This window comes from Ochlerotatus camptorhynchus, unplaced genomic scaffold (genome assembly GCF_037179485.1).
Source record: "Ochlerotatus camptorhynchus isolate MF236.1 unplaced genomic scaffold, CSIRO-AGI_Acam_v1.1 ptg000070l, whole genome shotgun sequence".
NCBI classification, from domain to species: Eukaryota; Metazoa; Arthropoda; class Insecta; order Diptera; family Culicidae; genus Ochlerotatus; species Ochlerotatus camptorhynchus.
The window spans coordinates 6818448-6839088 of NW_027040560.1; the positions used below are offsets into that span (position 1 = coordinate 6818448).

The 20641-nt window shown below is 41.4% G+C and overlaps 1 protein-coding gene across 1 annotated transcript in view; it reads right to left on the minus strand.

Moving 5' to 3' along the window:
• Positions 1 to 2345: 2345 nt before the first annotated feature.
• Positions 2346 to 20641, minus strand: part of larp (La related protein) — a 41641-nt gene continuing 23345 nt past the window's right edge. Inside the window, exons 7-9 of the mRNA XM_065217066.1 lie at positions 19762 to 20635; positions 19338 to 19689; positions 2346 to 4385 (exon numbers count right to left, since the gene is read on the minus strand). Of these exons, the coding sequence (XP_065073138.1) occupies positions 4004 to 4385; positions 19338 to 19689; positions 19762 to 20635 (1608 nt within the window). The 3' untranslated portion in view covers positions 2346 to 4003. The remainder of the gene's footprint in view (positions 4386 to 19337; positions 19690 to 19761; positions 20636 to 20641) is intronic.

Below are 20641 nucleotides of genomic sequence, written 5' to 3' on the forward strand. Positions count from 1 at the left end.
GAGTTCGGTGGTTTGTGGGAGGCAGCCATGAAGTCGGCCAAAACCCATTTGAACCGGGTAGTCGGTGATGAAATAAATCGAAGCAACCCATGACTGTCTGTTACTACAAAGGAAACATAAATTCCTTCACTTGTGATTTAACCGTATAAGATAACACACGCGTTTTACTTTTACCCTGCTGCCTATTAGGTTATGGGCCCAGATAGTTTTGTGAAGCCAGAAAAATGCAGAATCCTCAAGCGAACCCTGGAGGAAATGGATCCGGTGACCCGGCTAGAACTCTAGCGCGTGCAGCCACACAGAATTATTCCACACAGAACCATCCGGCGATTGAGCGGTTGGTTGGTCGTGAAAACTGGAGAACTTGGAAGTTTGCAGTGAAGACTTTTCTGGAAGTGGAAGACCTTTGGGACGTGGTGCAGCCTACCCCGAATGACGACGAAACTTTTCCTGAGGTGGATGCGCGAAAGGACAGGATTGCACGAGGTAAAATTGTTTTGCTGATCGATCCGGTGAATTATATTCACGTCGAGGAGGTGAAAACGGCAGCGGAAGTGTGGAAAAAGCTGACCAATACCTTCGAAGACACGGGACTGACACGACAGTGGGCCCTTCTACACAAGCTTATCACGACGAATTTGAACAATTGCGGTACAATGGAAGCGTACGTAAATCGGATGGTTTCAACAGCGCATCAGCTAATTGGAATCGGATTCCCGTTGGATGACAAATGGATCGGAATGCTGCTGCTGGCTGGCTTGCCCCAGGAGTATCGTCCGATGGTGATGGGCCTTGAAAATTCGGGAATCGAAATCACGGGTGACATCATCAAAACCAAGTTGCTCCAGGAGACGGATTTGTCAGCGCCTACTACGGGACCGGCGTTTATTTCTGCAAGATAAAACTCAAATGGTTACCAAAGCAACGCAAACACAAATTCGAAAGGCAAAGGACCGAAATGCCGGGGGTGTGAGAAATTTGGTCACATTGCGAAGAATTGTCAAACCAGGACCAGGTATCAAGAACCATCGGAACGAAGCGGATCGGATCGGAAAGGAGACGCCTTTTGCACCGTGTTGTCAATGCAAGACGCGACAACGGACAACAGTCGGCAATACGACTCTAACGTTCGAGGAATTGTATACGATCCTGTCAGAAATCGAGGCCGTCTTGAAATCCCGACCGCAATTGTTCGCAATTTCCAACGACCCGGCGGACCCGCTGGTGATAACTCCAGCGCATTATTTGATTGGACGACCGCTGATTGCCCCAGCTGAACCATCCCTGGAGAACGTTAAAGCATCCCGCTTGACACGGTGGCAACATCTCCAACTTATGCGCGAGCAATTCTGGCGAGCCTGGAGCCGGGATTATTTGAATACCCTGCAGCCTCGGAAGAAAAATCGACAAACATGATCGTGTTGCTTCACGATCGTAACCAACCACCACTCAACTGGAAGTTAAGCTGGGTTTAAACAGGGCAAGTCAATTGATCAAGTCAGTTGAATTCAACTGACTTGAACGCGAATTGAACGTGTAAACCATGCCATTCAACTGACTTGATCAACTCACTTGAATTGAAAAAAGTTGAACCAGGCTCAACTTTGCAAGCCAATTGAATTCAACTGAGTTGATCATTTGACTTGCCTAGTCTAAACCCAGCATATAGCTGTCTATCCTGGAACCGACGGCCTGGTCCGAGCAGTTGATGCCTTCGTGAATGGAACCACGTATCGACGTCCCATCAATAAGGTGTCCATTCTACCCTCCGACTTCCAAAAGGTATTGAGATCTCTCAACCGCCTACTGCCGAAAGAGAGGAGAAAACGTCGACCATTCAGCGACGAGCAAACGGTCGGTCCCGTTCTATAAAAATCCCCGCAGTAGCGTGCTTAAGTTAACTCAGAATAGAGTGCTGAGGATGGTTCTTGATCGTCCTTTCGACACTAGAATAAAAAATTTACACAAAGAGGCAGGCATTGCCAAAATAGATTCGCTCCCGCCCAGTACAGTCCACTTCACCTTGACAAAACCAGTTCAGTAGGAACAGTTGATAAGGTTAACATCATTGGTGCTTCATCCAGCCTGTTGATGTAAAACAACAATAATAATAATAATAAGTCCTCTGGTCAGACTTTACTCTGAATTTTTAAAGTTAAATTCTTTACTCTAAACATTGGTCGTAAAAAGTGACTGTAGTGACTGACTTGAAAATAAAGACCAAGTCACTGAAAGTGACTTGCTACGAGCCCTGCAACGCCCACCAATTCCTGATCCGAATGTCATCAAAACAAAAAACAACTGACCAAATGGGAGCAACATTTTCGGCACGAAATCATAAGACCCAGAAAAACGCACGATATTGTGTGTCCTTAATTTATTAAATTATTTTTAATGTTTACCGAATATATAAGTAGTTTATTATTTACAAGTTATAGGTTTTTTTCCTTGAATTCACAATTAATTACAGTATATGACTATAATTTTTATGTACCTTTTTGAATATTTTTAAACTTTTTTTTTTCGCTTTTCGAATCAATTATACGTTCTTTCTGCAAACTTTTCCCTATTTTCTTCTTTTACAGTTGTAGTAGCACTGTGATACTCAGTAGCATTTTTTGTTTGTTTTTAAATGTTTGTTTGTAGTTTGTTTTGCATCCGTAGCTGTAATATAGTCCCAAAAAAAAAGAAGAAAACAATTCTTTTAAAATTAGTTAACTTATGAAAGAAGAAAAATCGAAGAGAAAGAAATTAAAATTCTTCCTCCCCTTCACGCCTATATATTCTCAAACTACACGTTTATTTAGGAAAAAAAAAACTTGGTAAGGCTTATGCATATTTTCTTCTTCTTCTTCTTCATCATCTTGTCTACAGGTATTCCTGGTCCATCGTGAACTGAGGCGGTCGACCCAGCGGATGGATATTCCTATGTAACAAGCAACTCTTTGAAACTTAAGGCAATTATCCGTCAGAAAGAGGAAAGTATTTTTTTTTTCATTCAAAGACACTAACATAAAAATGAAAACTTCGTGTTGTTACTTCAGTTTTTTTTTTCGTTTGCTTTGTTTTATAGTAGATCACTGTTGAGGCATACAAACTCGGAGAGCGGGGAAAAAAGTCTCCTATCAAACCTTGAAATGTGTATGTGTGTGTTTCGTTTCTTTTCCTCGCACGAATCGCCGCATCTAGAATATAGTTGTGTCTGCCGGTGTGTGAGTGTGTGTGTATGTATATGTATGTAAGTGTATATAAGAACTTATGTATTCTCTTCGATTATTATTTTTCGAACATATTGTATCATGATAGAATGCATGAACAAACTTAAGGAATCGGAAAAAAAGCATACCCATTCAACCGCGGATGGCGGAAAGCTCTAAAATGAAGCGACATTTAAAAGTTATGTTTTTTTTGCTCCTCGATCACTGCTGCAGCAATTCTGCTTTGATTTATTCAGGATGCTCATATCCTACCTAAACTGGTAGAATATCGGATGGCAGTTGATCTCTCTTTTGGATCCTGCTGTTGCATCAGCACACGCGTGACGAGAATTTATTTCAAGGTGGATTCCTTTTCTTGTCCATCAAAGTTGATAACTAACAGGTTTATTTTGTCAAAACAAAAGAAAGCAATCTTCTTTCTACAAATATTCTAGTTTCTTTTAATTTGAATTACTTCTCGATGCCAATGAGTTCTAATTTCGGTGCACCCAGATTCAGATTCGTTTGAAAGAAGAAAAAAAAAACGAAAAGAAAAATATCAATAATTTCTAAATAGCAGTCAAATTCCAATCATTTAAAATATATAGGAGCCAAATATACGCGATATGACGACGATTTCTTATAAGGACGTGTAAAAAAAAAGTAACACAAAACCATTTCTTTAGTTCTCAGAGTACCGAATCTCACAGGTTCGATTTTCGCACCCAATCCAACAACCTGGCCCCGTCGTTTCGTGTCGCCTTTCTTCCTTTCAACGGAAGTTTGCACAAGCAGCACCAAACGCTTTACGAGGCTTTCTCACTCGATGATGTTGCCGATGAAGTCTTTCCCGCAGCCGATGTGGATGATGAAGCAGCGTTGATGTTGGGTCCAGAGGAGGAAGCAGGGGCAGCAGCATTCTCCGTCGGTTTCGTGCTGCTTGGAGCTGCTTTCTGCTGTTGTTGCTGCTGCAGCTGCTGCTGTTGATGTTGCTTACCGGGTCCAGATGGTCGGTGCAGTGAGAATCGTTCGTGTGGCGCCACTCGTACTACCTTGTTGCCAGTCGAACCACTTCGGGGGCGACTGCCAGCCACTCTGGCGGCACCGTCACCGAAGGATCCCGTCCGAGCGCGGGAAGGACCCGGCCGGTTCGTTACATCCATCATCCGGTTGCCGGCTGAGTCACATCTGCAAGAACAGAGCGGAAATTTAGCAGATGTTTGTATGTATTCTTTGAAGAAGCCCTATTTCCAGATTAAAGTCCATGCTGTCTCTTTAAAATTGCTTTATCATATTCTTAACCTTTCAGTACTCGCGCCAACTTTTGTAACACGAGCACGAGTACAAAATACAACAGACTATTATTTTCACCTTGGTCGCTTGGACATGGGTATTGAATTTCTTGCAGCATATTTAGGTTAAACAATAATATTCTTCTTCTTACTGTTTGTTCGCTTTTCTCAATTTCTTTGAAGCACTTCCAGAATTGTGTCTTTCTAATTTCCTCAAAATTCAATGCGCATACCTGATATATGTTATAGATATGTTCATACCTTGTTGTTATCTCTAGATTTAATTCTAAAATTTTCTTAAACTCCCTTTGGAATTTTCAATAAAATTCTTTAATTAGTTCTTCATTTCCATTTCAAGGATCTTGGTTGGATTTTTTTCAAGATACAGAATATTATTATTTTCCAAAGAGAGGACGAAGCATTTTTTTTGTTTCAATGTCCCGATTATCTGGTCACCCCGATCATTAACTACAAAATTGGATAAATTTAAGTTAGGTTAGGTTAGCTTTATTTAAGTGACTACAGACAAATCTCTATATGATGGCTTATATCTCAATTTCTTGAAAGGAATTTCAACTCTTGGTAATGTCATTCGTCTCAACTTCTACATATTTCCATTTCTCCCTATGTTGATTGGCATCTTGATTATTCATCAAAAAGATTTTTTGATTATTCATCAAAACAGACATTTTCGCAGGCTAAAGTCTTCTTGATAATTTTATTTAATACCCGTTTTGAAGGATTTTCGCATTGAACTTATCTTTATTTGAAAGGTACAGACAAAGAGTCCCTAAATGCGCATTGCAAGCAATATCTAAGTACAGATCAACACGGATTCATAACTGGGCGTTCCACAACTACGAACCTGCTGTGCCTAACGTCTTACATCACAGACAGTTTGATTGCTCGGACCCAAACGGACGTTATCTACACATATCTTACGGCAGCCTTCGATAAGCTGAACCACGAAATTGCGATCGCTAAGCTTGATAGGCTAGGGATCGGTGGAAATCTTTTGAGATGGTTTCGTTCATACCTCACGGAGCGCCAATTGACAGTAACTTTGGCAGGGTGTCTACTCAATCCAAGGAATTAAATTCCCTGAGTTTTCCAGGTTTTTCCAGGTCGGATGAAAAAAAAATCCAGGTGCATACAAATTATACACATTATTATTTTATCTATTGATCCATCTGGAATCCCTTTTATGTACTTATTGATTTTTTTTAATGCGTTTATTTTTCCAGGCTCATTTGCTATAGCTTTGCGGAGCCAATATTCATTGATTAGATTACAAAATTACTTAAAACTAACGTTAGTAAAGCGGGGGCCGATTACTCGCGGCTATCTCGAGGTTAGGGGTGACAAATTGTAACAAATGGATGGCAGGGAAGGGATTGTGAACACAAGGTTTGGAGAGCAATGTGCTCTTGATCTCGAACTAAGCGACACTCTGATGAAAAAGACAAACATGGGGGTACACCGATGGGCAGCTAACAACTTGGGAGAACATAAGATGACACTAACTACTAAATCCTCAGATCTATCCGTTTTAAAAACACATAAATTAAATTCAAATAGTCGAGATCTCGGCTCGCCAAGACATCTCTAACGGGTATCGCGGGTTGTTTTCCGCGGGCCCTGAGGGATGTGGATAACTCAGATCTGGCAACACGGTGTAAAGTACACGACCAAACAACATGCTCGATATCGTGATAACCACTGCCACACGCACATAAATTGCTGCCTGAGAGCCCAATTCGATAGAAGTGCGAGTCTAACGAGCAGTGATTGGACATAAGCCTTGATATGACGCGTATAAAGTCGCGGCTCATGTCCAACCCCCTTGAACCATGGTTTGTTCGACACCTGTGGGAGAATAGAATGTAACCATCTTCCCAAATCACCATCATTCCATTTTTGTTGCCAACTGATGAGGACTTGCTGACGAGCAATGGAGAAAAATTCGTTGAAGGCGATTTGTCGCTCAAAAATATCGCCTTCCATAGCGCCCACCTTAGCCAACGAGTCCGCTTTCTCATTACCCGGAATTGAGCAATGAGATGGGACCCAAGCTAAGGTGATAGTATAGGAGCAGTTAGACTTATTGATTTATGTTATTTTCGATTGTTCAAACTTGGGCGTTGGTACTTATAAGTCGGCACAGCAAAAACAGTTATTGAATATTACAGCAGAACAGATGCACATAGGTTGTTTAATATTAATTTGTACAATTTATGTTTAGTAAATGCACCAATAGTGGAGGTTCTTTAGTGCAATGTGTTCCTATGGTGGCTTATAGAGTCTCCCTAAGCCGCTATAGAAGTACATTGTACTAACGTAATGTACACATTGCACTTAAGTACCTCCACTATTGGTGCATTTATTCTAAACATAATTTGCGAAAAGAAATTAAATATATCCAACGGTGTAATATTATATTTGGTTTTTGCAATCACATTAGTTATTCATACAGTAGCATGCATTACGTCAATCAATATTAAATTCTTTTTTGGTATTTGTGTAGTATTTTTTTAATTCAAGAATATAAATACAAGTAAGAAACCTATCTATACTATTTCGATAAAACGATATATCAAAATTTGATAAAAATATGCTTTCAAAAACAACATATCATTTTGATAATATGTTTGAGTTCAACTCTGTTTGGAAGATCAAGACAGAATAAATCATGGTTTCACATGTCTAAAATCTCTTAAGGTCCGTTTAGACTATCTGATTTCTTGGTCTGACTTTGACCGCCGCTATAATGAAAAATCTGCTCGAATTTACTTTCGACACTCTTTGTCGAACCCCCCCCCCCCCCCTGTTTGCTGGTGTTCACATGTCGAAAGAACTGCCAATTTAGATTTCAAAACAAAACTGTATCAGGAATCAAAAGTAAATACTTCCATCGTGAATTACCGGAAAATTGCTCTAGCTTTGGCAGAAGTATTTGCTTTCATTATTTTAAATAAAATGAGGAAGAGAAGGTGAACTTTGTGGAGTAGGAAATGGTTGCTCAGGAGGAACACCGGCAAGGATCTGGCTCATCTTGTCCATCAAGAGTTGCGATATGAAGATGAAAATGGATTTCAAAACTTCGCCAGGATGTCGATACCAACTTTAGACAAGCTAGTGGGAAAAGTTCTCACTAGATATACAAAATTCCTTGAGTTCTGAAAATTTATGTTAACAACTCAATTCTGCAAGGTCTTCAAACCTTCTGACGACCCTGAAGTTTTGTTTCTGTTCTCCGGTAAAATTTCTTTAAAGATCAACAATCTTTCCTTACAATCTGCTAATTTCTCGGTAGTTCTACAGATTTCTTTGAAGTTCTGTGTGTTCTTCAGAAGTTCTGCAAATTGTCCTAAAAATCTACAAAGTTCCTGAATCCCTGAAGATTTAAGATCCTTGAAGATCAACAATTATCTCTGATGTTCACAAAATTTCTAATAATCTACAAACTTCTTGACTGTAATTCTGTAATTTTCTCTGCAGATTTTCATAATTCAATGAATATCTGCAAATATCTCTGAACATCTATACAATTATCTAAAGAATTAAAAGAAATTTTTGAAGTTTTAGGAAGTATTCTGAAGTTTTTCTAATTTTTCTGAAGCAGTGCAAATATCTCTAAAGATCAGCGAACTTACCTGAAGTTCTGTAAATGTCTTTCAAAATCCAAGAACCGCAGTAAAATTCTGAAAATTTATTTAAACATCTGCTAATTTTTCAGTAGATTTACGATCTATCCTCTGAACTTTTCTGAGGATCCTAAAATTTATTTCAAATTCTGTAAATTTTTCTGAAGTACTGTATTTCTGATCGAAAGATCTACGAACTGCCCTGAAGTTCAATGAATTTCACAGTAGATCTCCGAACTTTTCTAAAGGTCTTTAAATTTCTTTGTGGATTCTTGATCTAAAGATCGGCGAACTTTACCGAGGATCTGTGAGTTTTGCTGAAGTTTTGCAAATTTTTTTAAAAACGTACGAACTTTCTGACGTTCTACAGACTTCTCTTAAGGTCTACAGACTTCTCTTAAGGTCTACGGACTTCTCTGAAGTTATTTAGATCTACACAGCTAAAAAGAAAGTAGTGTAAATTTCCGTTACTATGATGCACATAAATGGAGCGTCATATATCATACAAGTTTAGATTATAGATCGTGTAAATTTATGAGACATGTCATGTAATATCCCATATATTGTATGCAACTGTCCACTTTTGTTTGCAACATTTCTTGCAAGTTGCTAGTTTACGTGAAAAGGAAGTTTACATGTATGAATGTTTGCATGCATGGATGTTTACATCGCCAGTAAAATTCAGAATTTTTTGGTGTGTATCTATTTCCGACTTCCATGGAGTTCTGCAAAATATTGTACTTTTGTACTTCGCTGCGATTTGTTTTTGGAATTAAGGTGCTTTTCTGACATTTAACGAATGTTTCTAAAGATCTCACATTTGTGTGAAAATGTGAAACTTTCTGTCAAATTCCTGCAAATATCTTTAAAGTTCTGTAAAGTTGTCTTAAGCTCCGTAGCTCTATTCCCAAGATCTATAAATAAAAACTTGAGGCTCAATAAATTTCTCAGTAGATCTGAAAACTTCTCTGATGTTTTGTAAATTCCTCTCGGGTTACCCTGAAGATTTAAAAATTTCGTTGAAGATTACCTCAAGTTGCCAAAATTTATCTGAAAATATTTGAGCTTCTTTGAAGTTTTAAATGTCTCTCTCAAGATCTAAAAATTTTCCTGAAATCGTGTAAATATTTTTTTTAACCGCCGAACTTCCCTGAAGTTCTGCAATTTTTACTGAAGAGCCATTAACATTTCTGATATTCTTGTGATATTTTTCAGAAATCCTGTAATTTTTTTCAAAGTTTTGTAACTTTGTTCTGAAGATCTACGAACTTTTCTGATGTTGAATAATGTTTACTTTATATTTCACTGTAGATTCTTGGACTTGCCTGTAGTTATGCAAATTTCCCTGAAGACTTGCAAAATTTCGCTTATAGTTTTACAAATTGATTTGAAATTATTTTTGCTTGCTTGAAGTTTTGAAAATTTCTTTGAACATTTATCTGAAGATCTACGACCTTTCTTGTGATGTTGTTTTTATGAATTTCTGTTAATTACTTTCAATTTGTTTGTAGTTCTGTTCTCAAGATCTACGAACTACCCTGAAGCTCAACAAATTTACAGTAGATCTCCGACCCTCTCTGAAGCTCAAAAAAAATCTATGTAGGTTCTCAGACCTGCTGTCTGGCATGCTTATTCTTATACAATACATGCTTCGTATGCTTCCTTTTGCCAGTCTCTCTTTTTCGACTGTTTCCTTTTTACGACGATTTTGATCCTCCACATACAAATCAGCGAAGAGCGAGCGTGACAAGACTCTCTGAATGAACTTGTCTTGTTCGCACACGTTGTCTTAGATGTTAGATGCTTGTCAAATCCAGTGTCCTTAATAAACGTTTCGAGAAAGTTAACGAAAAATTTCTATTGAATTACGAATGAAGTGATAATTGGGAAATTCCCTGAGTGGAACCAAAATTCCCTGAATATTCCAGGTTTTTCCAGAAAAAATAAAATTCCCGGTTTTCCAGGTTTTTTCCAGGTAGTAGACACCCTGCTTTGGGTACTTGTCACTCAGCAAGCTTCTGCGCAAAGTCCGGTATACCTCAGGGTAGCCATCTGGGACCATTAGTATTTCTCCTCAACTTCGACGACGTTCACCATGTTATCACAGAGCCACGATTATCATTTGCAGACGATCTGAAAGTTTTTCTGCGCATCCGCTCACTCGCCGACTGCCGTTCTCTCCAAAATCAGATTGACATCTTTGCTGACTGGTGTAGTTCAAACCGACTGGTGGTCAACCCAGCTAAGTGTACAGTTATTACTTTCTCACGCAAGAAACAACCGATTATTTTCAACTACAAACTACTAGGCACGACTATCGAACGGGTGCACTGCGTGAAAGACTTAGGCGTTTTTGTAGACTCAAAGCTGACATACTCACACCATATATCGCATGTCGTCGACAAAGCGTCCAGAACGCTTGGCTTTGTCTTCAAGATTGGAGATACCCACTTCGTCTTCCAAGTTACGAGAATCGCTGCCAATTGATCAATATCGAGCCCTTACGTATCCGAAGAGATGTTTTCAGAGCCTTAACCGTCGCCGATACTCTACAAGGAAGAATCGACTGCGAAGCAATTCTGCAACAAGTGAACATTAGTGTTCAACCTCGATCACTACGCAACAGTCTTATGCTGAGACTTCCACTTCTTCGAACTAATTATAGCATAGGGAGCGCTATTTACGGCTTGTAGCGAGTGTTCAACCGAGTAGCGTCGATGTTCGATTTCCACTTGACACGGAATATGCTTCGCCGAAGATTCTCTGCCTTTTTTGCTGACCGAAGGCGCTTGATGCCCAACAGCTAAATGTAAAATTTAAGACTTATAAATTTTTAGTAACTTGACAATGCTTTCCTAGTTATTTTCGTTTGTAACTGTAGTAACTGTAGTATATGTATGTCGTCTGTATAATCTGTACTTTTTTACAACACATCATTGGGACTATTTCTAGTCGGTTGATGCAACCATAACAAATAAACTAATAAACAAATAAACAAACTTTTCGACGAGAAGCTCAGAACTTCCTTGAATTTCCTACAAAAAGTTTAGAGAACTTCCTTAAAATTCCCTGAAGTTCCGACGATAAGTTCAGATTACTGCCGATGAGAAGTTCAAAGAACTACCGAAAATAGGTTCTGAGAATTTCCGAAGATAAGTTCAGCGATCTTCCGACGAGAAGTTCAGAGAAATCTAGAGAACTTCCGATGAGAAGCTCTGACGAGAAATTCAGAGAATTTCAGAGTACTTCTGACAAGATGTTCCTTGTACGTTCGACGAGAAGTTCAGAGAACTTGCGAGGAGAAATTCACAAAACTCCCAAAGAGAAGACAGAACTCCCGACAAGAAGTCCAGGAGAATTCCAGAGAATTTTCAAAGAGTGGTTCAGAGAACTTCCGGTGAGAAGTTCAAAGATCTTCCGAGGAGAGGTTCAAAGCTTCTATGAGCATGATTGACCGCCCGCGGATGCTACTCTGTTACTGTCAGATCAACTGTAATTACACAGGTAACCAATAGACGATGCTTGGGACTGTAAAAACTGGTGATCTAAACCTAGGCAAAACCAGGTAGGAATGTGATAGCATGATACCCGCTATGTTGAAAGCCGAGAAATCTTCTGCACTTCCACGAGAAATCACTGGGATGTTGGATAAAAGGGTTTGGTTTGCAGCAGGATTTGTTTTGGTAAACGATAAGCTAAATTGATATCCTAAGGATCCTATAACGCGAAGGAGCTTGAGATTGAACTCACGGTCTTCTGCTCAGTAAGCAAAAACGTTTTCCACTAGGCAGCTCCTTTTATTACGACACCTCAATGAACGATTTATTGACGCGGACTACGTCTTACGGGAAGGTACTGGGGGTAAATCAAAAATCTTAAATTTGCGACCGTCACCAAAAGGTGTAAGGCTTTGAACGCTTATAACTTTGTTAGATATAGATGAAATTTAAATTCAAATTGATCAATCGATAGAAAATAACTCTCACAATCTCTGCTACAATAAATGCTTTTCTAATTTTCTCAATCAAAAAGCGTTGAAAAAAGTACAAGTATCACTTTTTAGATAATTTTATCACTGTTTCAATGAAATAAACGTTCTCCCCAAACCAAGTCGTCAGTCAGTCAGTCGAGTACCATTTGGTTGTGCATCGTTTTGCTTGAACCTATAAAACTATATAAGAGCTATGCTGTCGGTCCTCCGCTCATGGCCATTGGTTGTTAGACCGTTTGTTCGTTCGCTTCGCTATCGAGTTTCTTCTAATTCATTTTATTGTTTCGTTCACGTCGTGGAAGTGCCGTCATCGACAGGCACATTGGCAAGTCTAATTGCACTTGCCACTAAACAACGCATGGTACGCAAGCGTTCTACTACTCCTGCATCGGAGTAAAAAGGCCCAAATAGAAGCCAGCGCTGTTTCGGATGACGCAGCTAATCGGCTGCTACAGAGCAACCAATTCTCGGTGCTCAGAGTTGAAAATTGCGGTGGTGACGCCGCTGAAATTGCCAAAAAAAGAGCGGATTCCCCCGCTGTTTACCCCAATGAAGTACGTCGCCAAGTTCCTGCGATTCAAAATCTGTAGCGTAGGAACAAAGATCATGTGCTCCAGCCTACAACAGTACAAGTCGGTCGGTGACCTGCTCAAGAACAGCACAGTGGAGTTTTACACTCACGATTTGCCTTCGATGAAACCATTGAAGGTTGTTTTACGAGGTCTGCCGTCGTACGAAGCGGCTGCCGTAAAAGATGAACTTGTGAGGCTCAGATTGAAACCAGAGGTACTCCACCCAATGAATCGACGGCCTATACCCAATAATAACTATCGTGACCATCTGTTTCAGGGCATTATCTACTGGGAATCCTACAAACCACAACACCATAATGTGACCCAATGCACTCCTTCGGCCATGGCACGAAGAACTGTCATATGAAATTTGCGGCGGGACTCACCGTGCCACTACTCGGGACTGCCCCAAGCGAACGGAATACATCAACAAGAAGGAAGAAGGTGGCTACTAGCAACCAGCCAGGCCGGCATCCATTTGTTTGCTGGACACTACTGGTAAACTGCTTGAGAGGGTCATCCTCAACACGTTGTCGGCTTACACTGAAGGTGTAGACGGCCTGGGTTCCGTAAGGGCAGATCCACGGTGGAAGCCATCCACGACATCATCCAGACGGCAGAGGTGGTCCACCGGAAACGAAGGGGCATTCGTTACTGCGCGGTGGTAACCTTAGATGTGAAGAATGCGTTCAACAGCGCGTGATGGGAGGCGATAGCCCGCTCGCTACACCAGCTCCAAATTCCCGGAGGGCTGTACACGATTCTGGAAAGCTTCTTCCAGAATCGTGTGTTGACGTACAACACAGAAGATGGCGAAAAATGCGTTCGCAGAAGTGCCACAAGGCTTCATCCTGGGCCCGCTGTTATGGAACGTCATGTACGATGGATTGTTGAGGATAAGATTCCCGGTAGGCGTGAAAATTGTAGGTTTTGCCGACGATGTCACGCTGGTAGTCTACGGGGAATCCCTCGAGGAGGTAGAGCTGGCAGCGGCTCACTGCGTCAAGCTTGTGGAGGAATGGATGAGATCCAGGAAACTGGAGCTTGCCCATCACAAGATGGAAGTGGTCGTAGTCAACAATCGCATGTCGGTACAGCATGCGACGTTGACAGTCGGCGGAAGCACAATTAGGTCTGTGCGCTTTCTGAAACTCTTGGGGGTTATGCTCGATGGCTGTGGGGGCATTATCCCGCATGATGTCAAACAGCTCGACAGTGAATGCCAGTAAACGCAGGCTCCTCGCTGGGGTCGTAGTATCTATCCTCAGATACGGCGGCCCTGCGTGGGCTGCGTCACTAGATATTGACTGTCACAGAGGCGGAAATTAGAGAGTACACACAGGCTAATGTGCTTGAGGGTGGCCAGTGCATACCGCACCATCTCGAGGAAGGCCGTCTGTGTCATAGCAGGCCTTATCATTAAAGAGGACGTGGTGTTCTATGACGTGAGGACCGTTCGAGGGGTGCGCAACAACGCGCGAGCGGTGTCGATTGCGAGATGGCAGTCGGAGTGGGAAAACTCCACAAAGGGGAAGTGGACCTACCGCTTGATACCTTCCGTATCAAGCTGGGTCAACAGGTGCCACGGGGAAGTAAACTTCCACCTGACACAGTTCCTGTCAGGCCATGACTGCTTTAGGAGTTACTTGCACGTTGTGTTCGCCTGTCCACGCTTCGAGCCAGTATCGAGCGCCATGCTAGCGATATGCGGAGCGGATACCAGTCCGAATAACATCGTCCCTAGGACGTGTGGTACCACCGAGAACTGGAGCGCGGTGGTGACTGCGGTCACCCACATAGTTTCGGAATTACAACGACAGTGGCGTGCCGAGCAGCAGTTGCCTACTGCCCGACTAGATCGATAGAGTATTGCTAGAGAAGCGCCATGCCTTCGGGCGGTTCCGGGGAGGTCAAGGGCCAAGCGCACAGGTTAAGGTTTAGTGGGTCGGGAGTGCAATTCTCCCATCCCCACACCCTGAGTTCATTCTCAGGTGTCTGTGAGCAGATTCCCCCCTGTATAAAAAAAAGGCCGGCATCGAAATCAAGTTTCTGCCTCGGCGCCTGGACTATCGTATGCCTGCGCACCTGCAAGACTCGATCTGAACAGCTTCATGCTGCCTTATCTCTCGTCACCAAGTATGGACCGTGAAGCTGTAAAAATAGCAAATTGGAACGCTTGCTCGCTGACAAACAAGCATAGAGAGCAACTCGATTACCTCAACACTAAGAAGATCGACATTGATATCATCACCGAGACGCACTTGAAGCCAGAACTGAACGTATTCCTTCCCGACTTCCGGCTCGTCAGACGTGACCGCACCTGCTCCGGGGGTGGGGGAGTGGCCATCGCTGCAAAACGGAACATCAGTTGTCGGCTGCTACCAAACTTCCAGCTGAAAACAATCAAAGCCATCGAAGTGAAGATGAGCACATCACTTGGCTCAATTACCATTATCGCGGCCTACTTCCTCAAGCAAACCAACAACAGGCACAGGGACGGGTCGTCAGTGGCCCTCCGGGAAGACATCATAAAACTCACCCGGAGGTGCGGGAACTTCATCATCGCTGGCGACCTGAACGCAAAAAACCAAGCTTCGGGCAATGGTCGGAGCAATCAAAACGGCGCCATTCTGAATGAAGACCTGCAAGAGGGCCACTATACCATCTTGGCCCCGGACACTTATAAGGGAGGATTAAAGAAAAGTGTATCATATGCGGAAATATCCTTAACGGAAAGTCCAGAAACAGTCAGAAAAATAACTAACAAGGGTGAGGAAATTGAATGTCAAGTAAATGGAGTAAATTGAAGAAATAAGTTACTTCTACTGTATTATTTTAAATTTATATTAAGAAAAATACACGAGAAGTTCACTAAACATCTCAACGTAGTCTACGTCAACCATGCGGTCGTGTATTGTACACAAACCCACCAATGTTTTTTTATTCCAATGCAAGGTTGCAAAGACTCATTTCAGCTAAAACAATGTTTTTCTAAATTATGAAATAATTAGATGCCATGATCAAATTTTGAATTGGTAGGATACAGGAAGAGGTTGCAAAGAATGTGTTTGACATATTAAACCTGTTTATTTCACTTCATGAGAGTCACAATCAGCGATTTTTCACTCACTCACTCACTCACTCAGCGATCAGCAAATCGCTGATTGTGACTCATAGAAAGCAAAATTTACAGGTTTTATGTTTCCAACGCATACTTTGTAACCTCTTCTTGTAAGTTACAAGTAAAACATGCCATCATACCATCTTTTGGTTTTATTATTGCTTGCTTGAGCTTGAGCTTGATTGCATACCATCTTTTGGTTTTATTATTCCGAAAAACATTATTTTAGCTGAAATGAGTCTTTGCAACCTTGTTCCAATGTATTCAAAATAACCATTGGCGTCCCGTAACCTCACTTTTCACCTGTGCCCCAACTTTCAAAACCAGATTTTATACCTTATTCATACTCGAATCGGTTGAAAAATACACTTAATCTTCTAATTTATTCGATATCCATCCATGGCAAGCAATATTTTGATAATTGTTTATGTTTTGAGAGTTGGCGCACAGGTAGATTGAGGTTAAGGCAACGCCACTGAAACTAACAAATAAAGCAATTAACGAATCTTGAATGATGAGATTTAACTCATGATGTTCTACTCAGTAAGCAAAAATGGTCGCTCTGAGGCCACCAAGCCTCTCATATCACATCATAAAAGCTACGATCGCGTTGTATTGCAACCATTCAAAACAGGCCCCGACGGTGACGTTGATGACGATGACGATGTTAAGTTCGGCAAAACCCACGATAATCAAGCGATGTAACTATAAGTATCCTTAATGTGATAGGACCTGGGATTTACCCGAGGAGAAATTCAGCGAACATCCGAGAAGTTCTAAGAACACTTTCGTGTGAACTTCACAAAACTTTCGACGAGAAGTTCAGAGAACTTCCAAGGAGAATTGCAAAGAACTTCCGACGATAAATTCTGTGAAATTCCTACACAGTACTTCCGACGAGAAGTTCATCGAGAAGAGCAGCATAAAAAGAAGTACAGGGCTGTTACAATATTTTCAAAATTTGATCCGCGAAATCCGCGATTTCTCAAAAGAAATCCGCGACTTCAAATACTAATCCGCGACAAAAAAAAACTGTTTTCATTGCCTAAAAATACCATTTGTATACTACTACATGACATTTCAAGCTTATTGCATATAGCATATTAGATTTTGCCTGCTCTGAACTTAGTGTTCTTTGAAGTACCTTCACATTGATTTGAGAGCTTTCTATGCCCAAGGAAGTAGAGAAATTTGCCAACCCGAAAAATTAATAGACCGAACGGGAGTCGAACTCAGTCGCCTCCAGCATCGCCTCGCTTTGTAGCTGCGTTTTTACCGACTGAGCTAAAGGAGTATCGTTTGTATCCTTTGAAAAAAAAAATCAGTTATTTATGATTTTTTTTATTATTATTATTATGGTCACTTTAACACTCTTGAGTCATTCGTGACTTGTCCGGGGGTGAGATTTGAACTCGTGACTTTGGCGTGGTCGCCCCCTAGTTTATGAATGTTTCTATTGAATAATACAGGTCTAGATTTGATGAAGCATTATTTAAAAAAAAAATTCTTGAAAGTTAACCTTTGCGTCTCTGACGTATTTTGCTGCCCTAAATGTTGTAGTTAATTTGGCGCTAGTTTTCTCAATTTTTGACCGTTTCAAACCATACACCCTGCACATAATCGAGAAATTACCAGAGTTTCATAAGTCACACTTGTTGGTCACGTCGCGGTTCTGTATTTACACAGATATTCCTTGGGGTCTGTCCAATGATGAGACATTGTATTTTCGTTGGCAAATCATAACCGAATCATATATGTATATGTGACTTTGTGGATCATGCACGACTTATTACTATGTGTACTGGAAATTATAGGTTTTACAAATTTGATTTTTTCTACTAGATCAACCAAAACTGCAATAATGTCTGTAGTATCGAAAAATGTCCAATCAGTTTCAAAGTGTCTATGTGGATCATGTATCATCTATTTCCGAGTAATCCAGATGTAAATTCTTCAAATCGTCCTGGAGTTCAGATAATTTGATCTACTAGATCAACCGAGATTGAAACAACGTCTTTAATATATAAATATTTCCAAACAGATGCACAGTGTCTATGTGAATCATGCATGAACTATTGCCATGTACAAAAGATGTTTTAAGTTCTCCAAATCGTTCTGGAGTTCAGATGATTTATTCTACTAGATCAACCATGACTGGGATACAGTCTGTAGTATCGAATTATGTCCAAACATATTCGTAGTGGCTATATGGATAATGTTTAATTATTTCCACTTATACCAGATGATCTATGATCTGTAGTATCGAAATATCGATATGGAAATCCTTAGGAAATATTTGGCATACACGAATATAGGTTGGCATGATCCACATAGACACTGCAAATTTATTTGGACATATTTCGATACTACAGATATTGAATTAGGCATGGGTGATTTAGTAGAAACATAATCTGATCTCCAGAATGATTTCAGAACCTATAACATCTTGTATACGTAGCAATAGGTCGGACACAATCCACATAGACACTTTGAATCTGTTTGGACATATTTCGATACTACAGACATTATTGCAGTCTTGGTTGATATAGTTGAACAAACCAACTGAACTCCAGGACGATTTGGAGAACCTATAATATCCGGTATACATGGTAATTACCCGCATATATACGATTTGTTTATGATTTGACATCGAAAAATGCTATGTTCATATTGGAAATAAATAAAACATGAAAATGTCTCTCATTGGACAGACCTCACGGAATTTCCGTGTAAATCCGGTGTGACTTATGGGATTGAGATTATTTCTCGATTATTTGCAGGGTGTTTGGTTAGAACCGGTAAAAAATTGAGAGCCAAATGAACAACAAAATTGATGACAGCTAAATAATCCGGGACGGAAAGGTTACAATGAATTCCACAATTTTTGTGACAGCACATCAGTCCCTTCGCGATTTTCGCGACATCATTTAATGTTTCCGCGATTTTCGCGACTGAAAGTTCAAATCCGCGACAAATCCGCGAAAATCGCGAAATCCGCGCCTGTTGTAACAGCCCTGGAAGTATAATCCATTACTTGACAAACATGGAGCATGAAATTGGGGTAATATGATGTTGCAGAAAAGTCCGTTTTGGGATTCCATATTCTTGCCGGCACTTTCAATCACTTGCTATTTCTTCACGAATAAGATGCGTAGATTGTCCAGGAAGATGATGAAAAAAAGGCAACCCGCGGAAGAACGTTTCGATTGAGACCTGCTCTAACAGGTGGTCGTTCAGATTTGGAATTTTGATAATTTACCTGCAGAGTTCTGTCAGTTAAATAATTTTAAACTCATTTCATAATATAGAGTGGAAAATGTACGGCCATCTCACCCCACTTCTCCCATATACTGTTTACCAGCATAATTATGCACCTAGTGTCCATCCCATGGTCTAAGATTCCGTCGCAATGACCACAAGTGCTGCTGTTCTAGATAGATTATGTAACTAATGGACCTTGCATGCATGTCCTCTCCTGTAGGTACCCACAAACAGGGGGACCGGTGCAAACAAAACTTACCTCTTTCGACTGTACTGGTACTGATTGTAGCCACCGCCGGAATGTCCGCCGGAGTAAGAACCCGCACCGCCACTGGAGCCCCCATGATGGGCACGTTTGGCGTGGCTCGGACCGGCCACAACCGTAAAACCTTCGCTTTCCGATACACTTCGCGGTCTTCGCTTCGAAGGCGAAGTTTTCAGTTTACCCACGCCTTCCAGCATTTCGTTGATCTGTGGCTCCAGCACGCGGAAATCTTCGATCGACTTGAACTTGTCCAGATATTCCTTCAGCTTTGGATCGACCGACATCTTGGAAGCATTTTTGTAGTACTTAAGGAAGGCCCAGAATTTCTCCAAACCGTAGAGTTGACCTAGTTGAGCGCAAAAAAAAACGATAAACCATCATATTTCGAAAAGAAAAAAAAAACGCCCGTCACCCTTACCATTCTCGTAATCCTTGACCGTTTCCTGTTGAAAGTCTTCGTACAGCATTGGGCGGAATTTCTTCTCCAAACCGTACGAATAGAATCGGAACAGACACTCCAACCCGTAGCGGAATCCTTCGGCAGCATCCTCGTTAGCTATCTGGCGGAACTCGTTGTACATGGTTTTGTTGAAGTTCTCTCGCAGGAAGAAGGACCAGAATCGGAATAGGGTGTTCATTTCCTGCGATTGACCGGGTCCCATGCGTTTGCGTTCCTTCAGACAGCGGCTGTGGTACTTGTGATAGACCTGCTGGGTGAAGCCATTCTCTTTCAGCAACGAATGCGACGGATGTTGGAACGTTGGCAAGCTATGGGGCAAAGATCCGTAGCTGGAAGCCGTCGGCGATGTTCCCGTCGAGCTGCCCATACTGATGGTACGTGGTCGATGCTCTACGGAGTCCATCACCCAGCCGACATGACTTTCGACCGGTGGATTGTTCAAATGCCTCGTCTTGCGCTTTCGTGGAGTGATTGGATCGACAAATTCATCCTTGTTGACGGCGAAGAACCGTGCCTTGTGCCGATGGGCAGCGCTCATTGTGCTTTCATTCAAAATATCCGACGTCTCAATAAAAGTCGGTGGTGGCGGCGGGGGTGGTGCTTCCTGAACTACCTTCGCCGGTTTGGGGATGATTTTGTCAAATTCCTCCTGGGATATCAAATTCACAGCTCGGTAGCTTCCACCTCGGGGTTGATTTATCATCAACAGATCTTCCTCATAGTTATGCAATCCGTCGTTGATTATCTGCTCCAGATCCTGGGTGATTTTGGCACGCGTCGTGAAATCACCCGTTCGATCATATCCTTCGTGCTTTGGTGCCTTATTGGGTACCTGAAA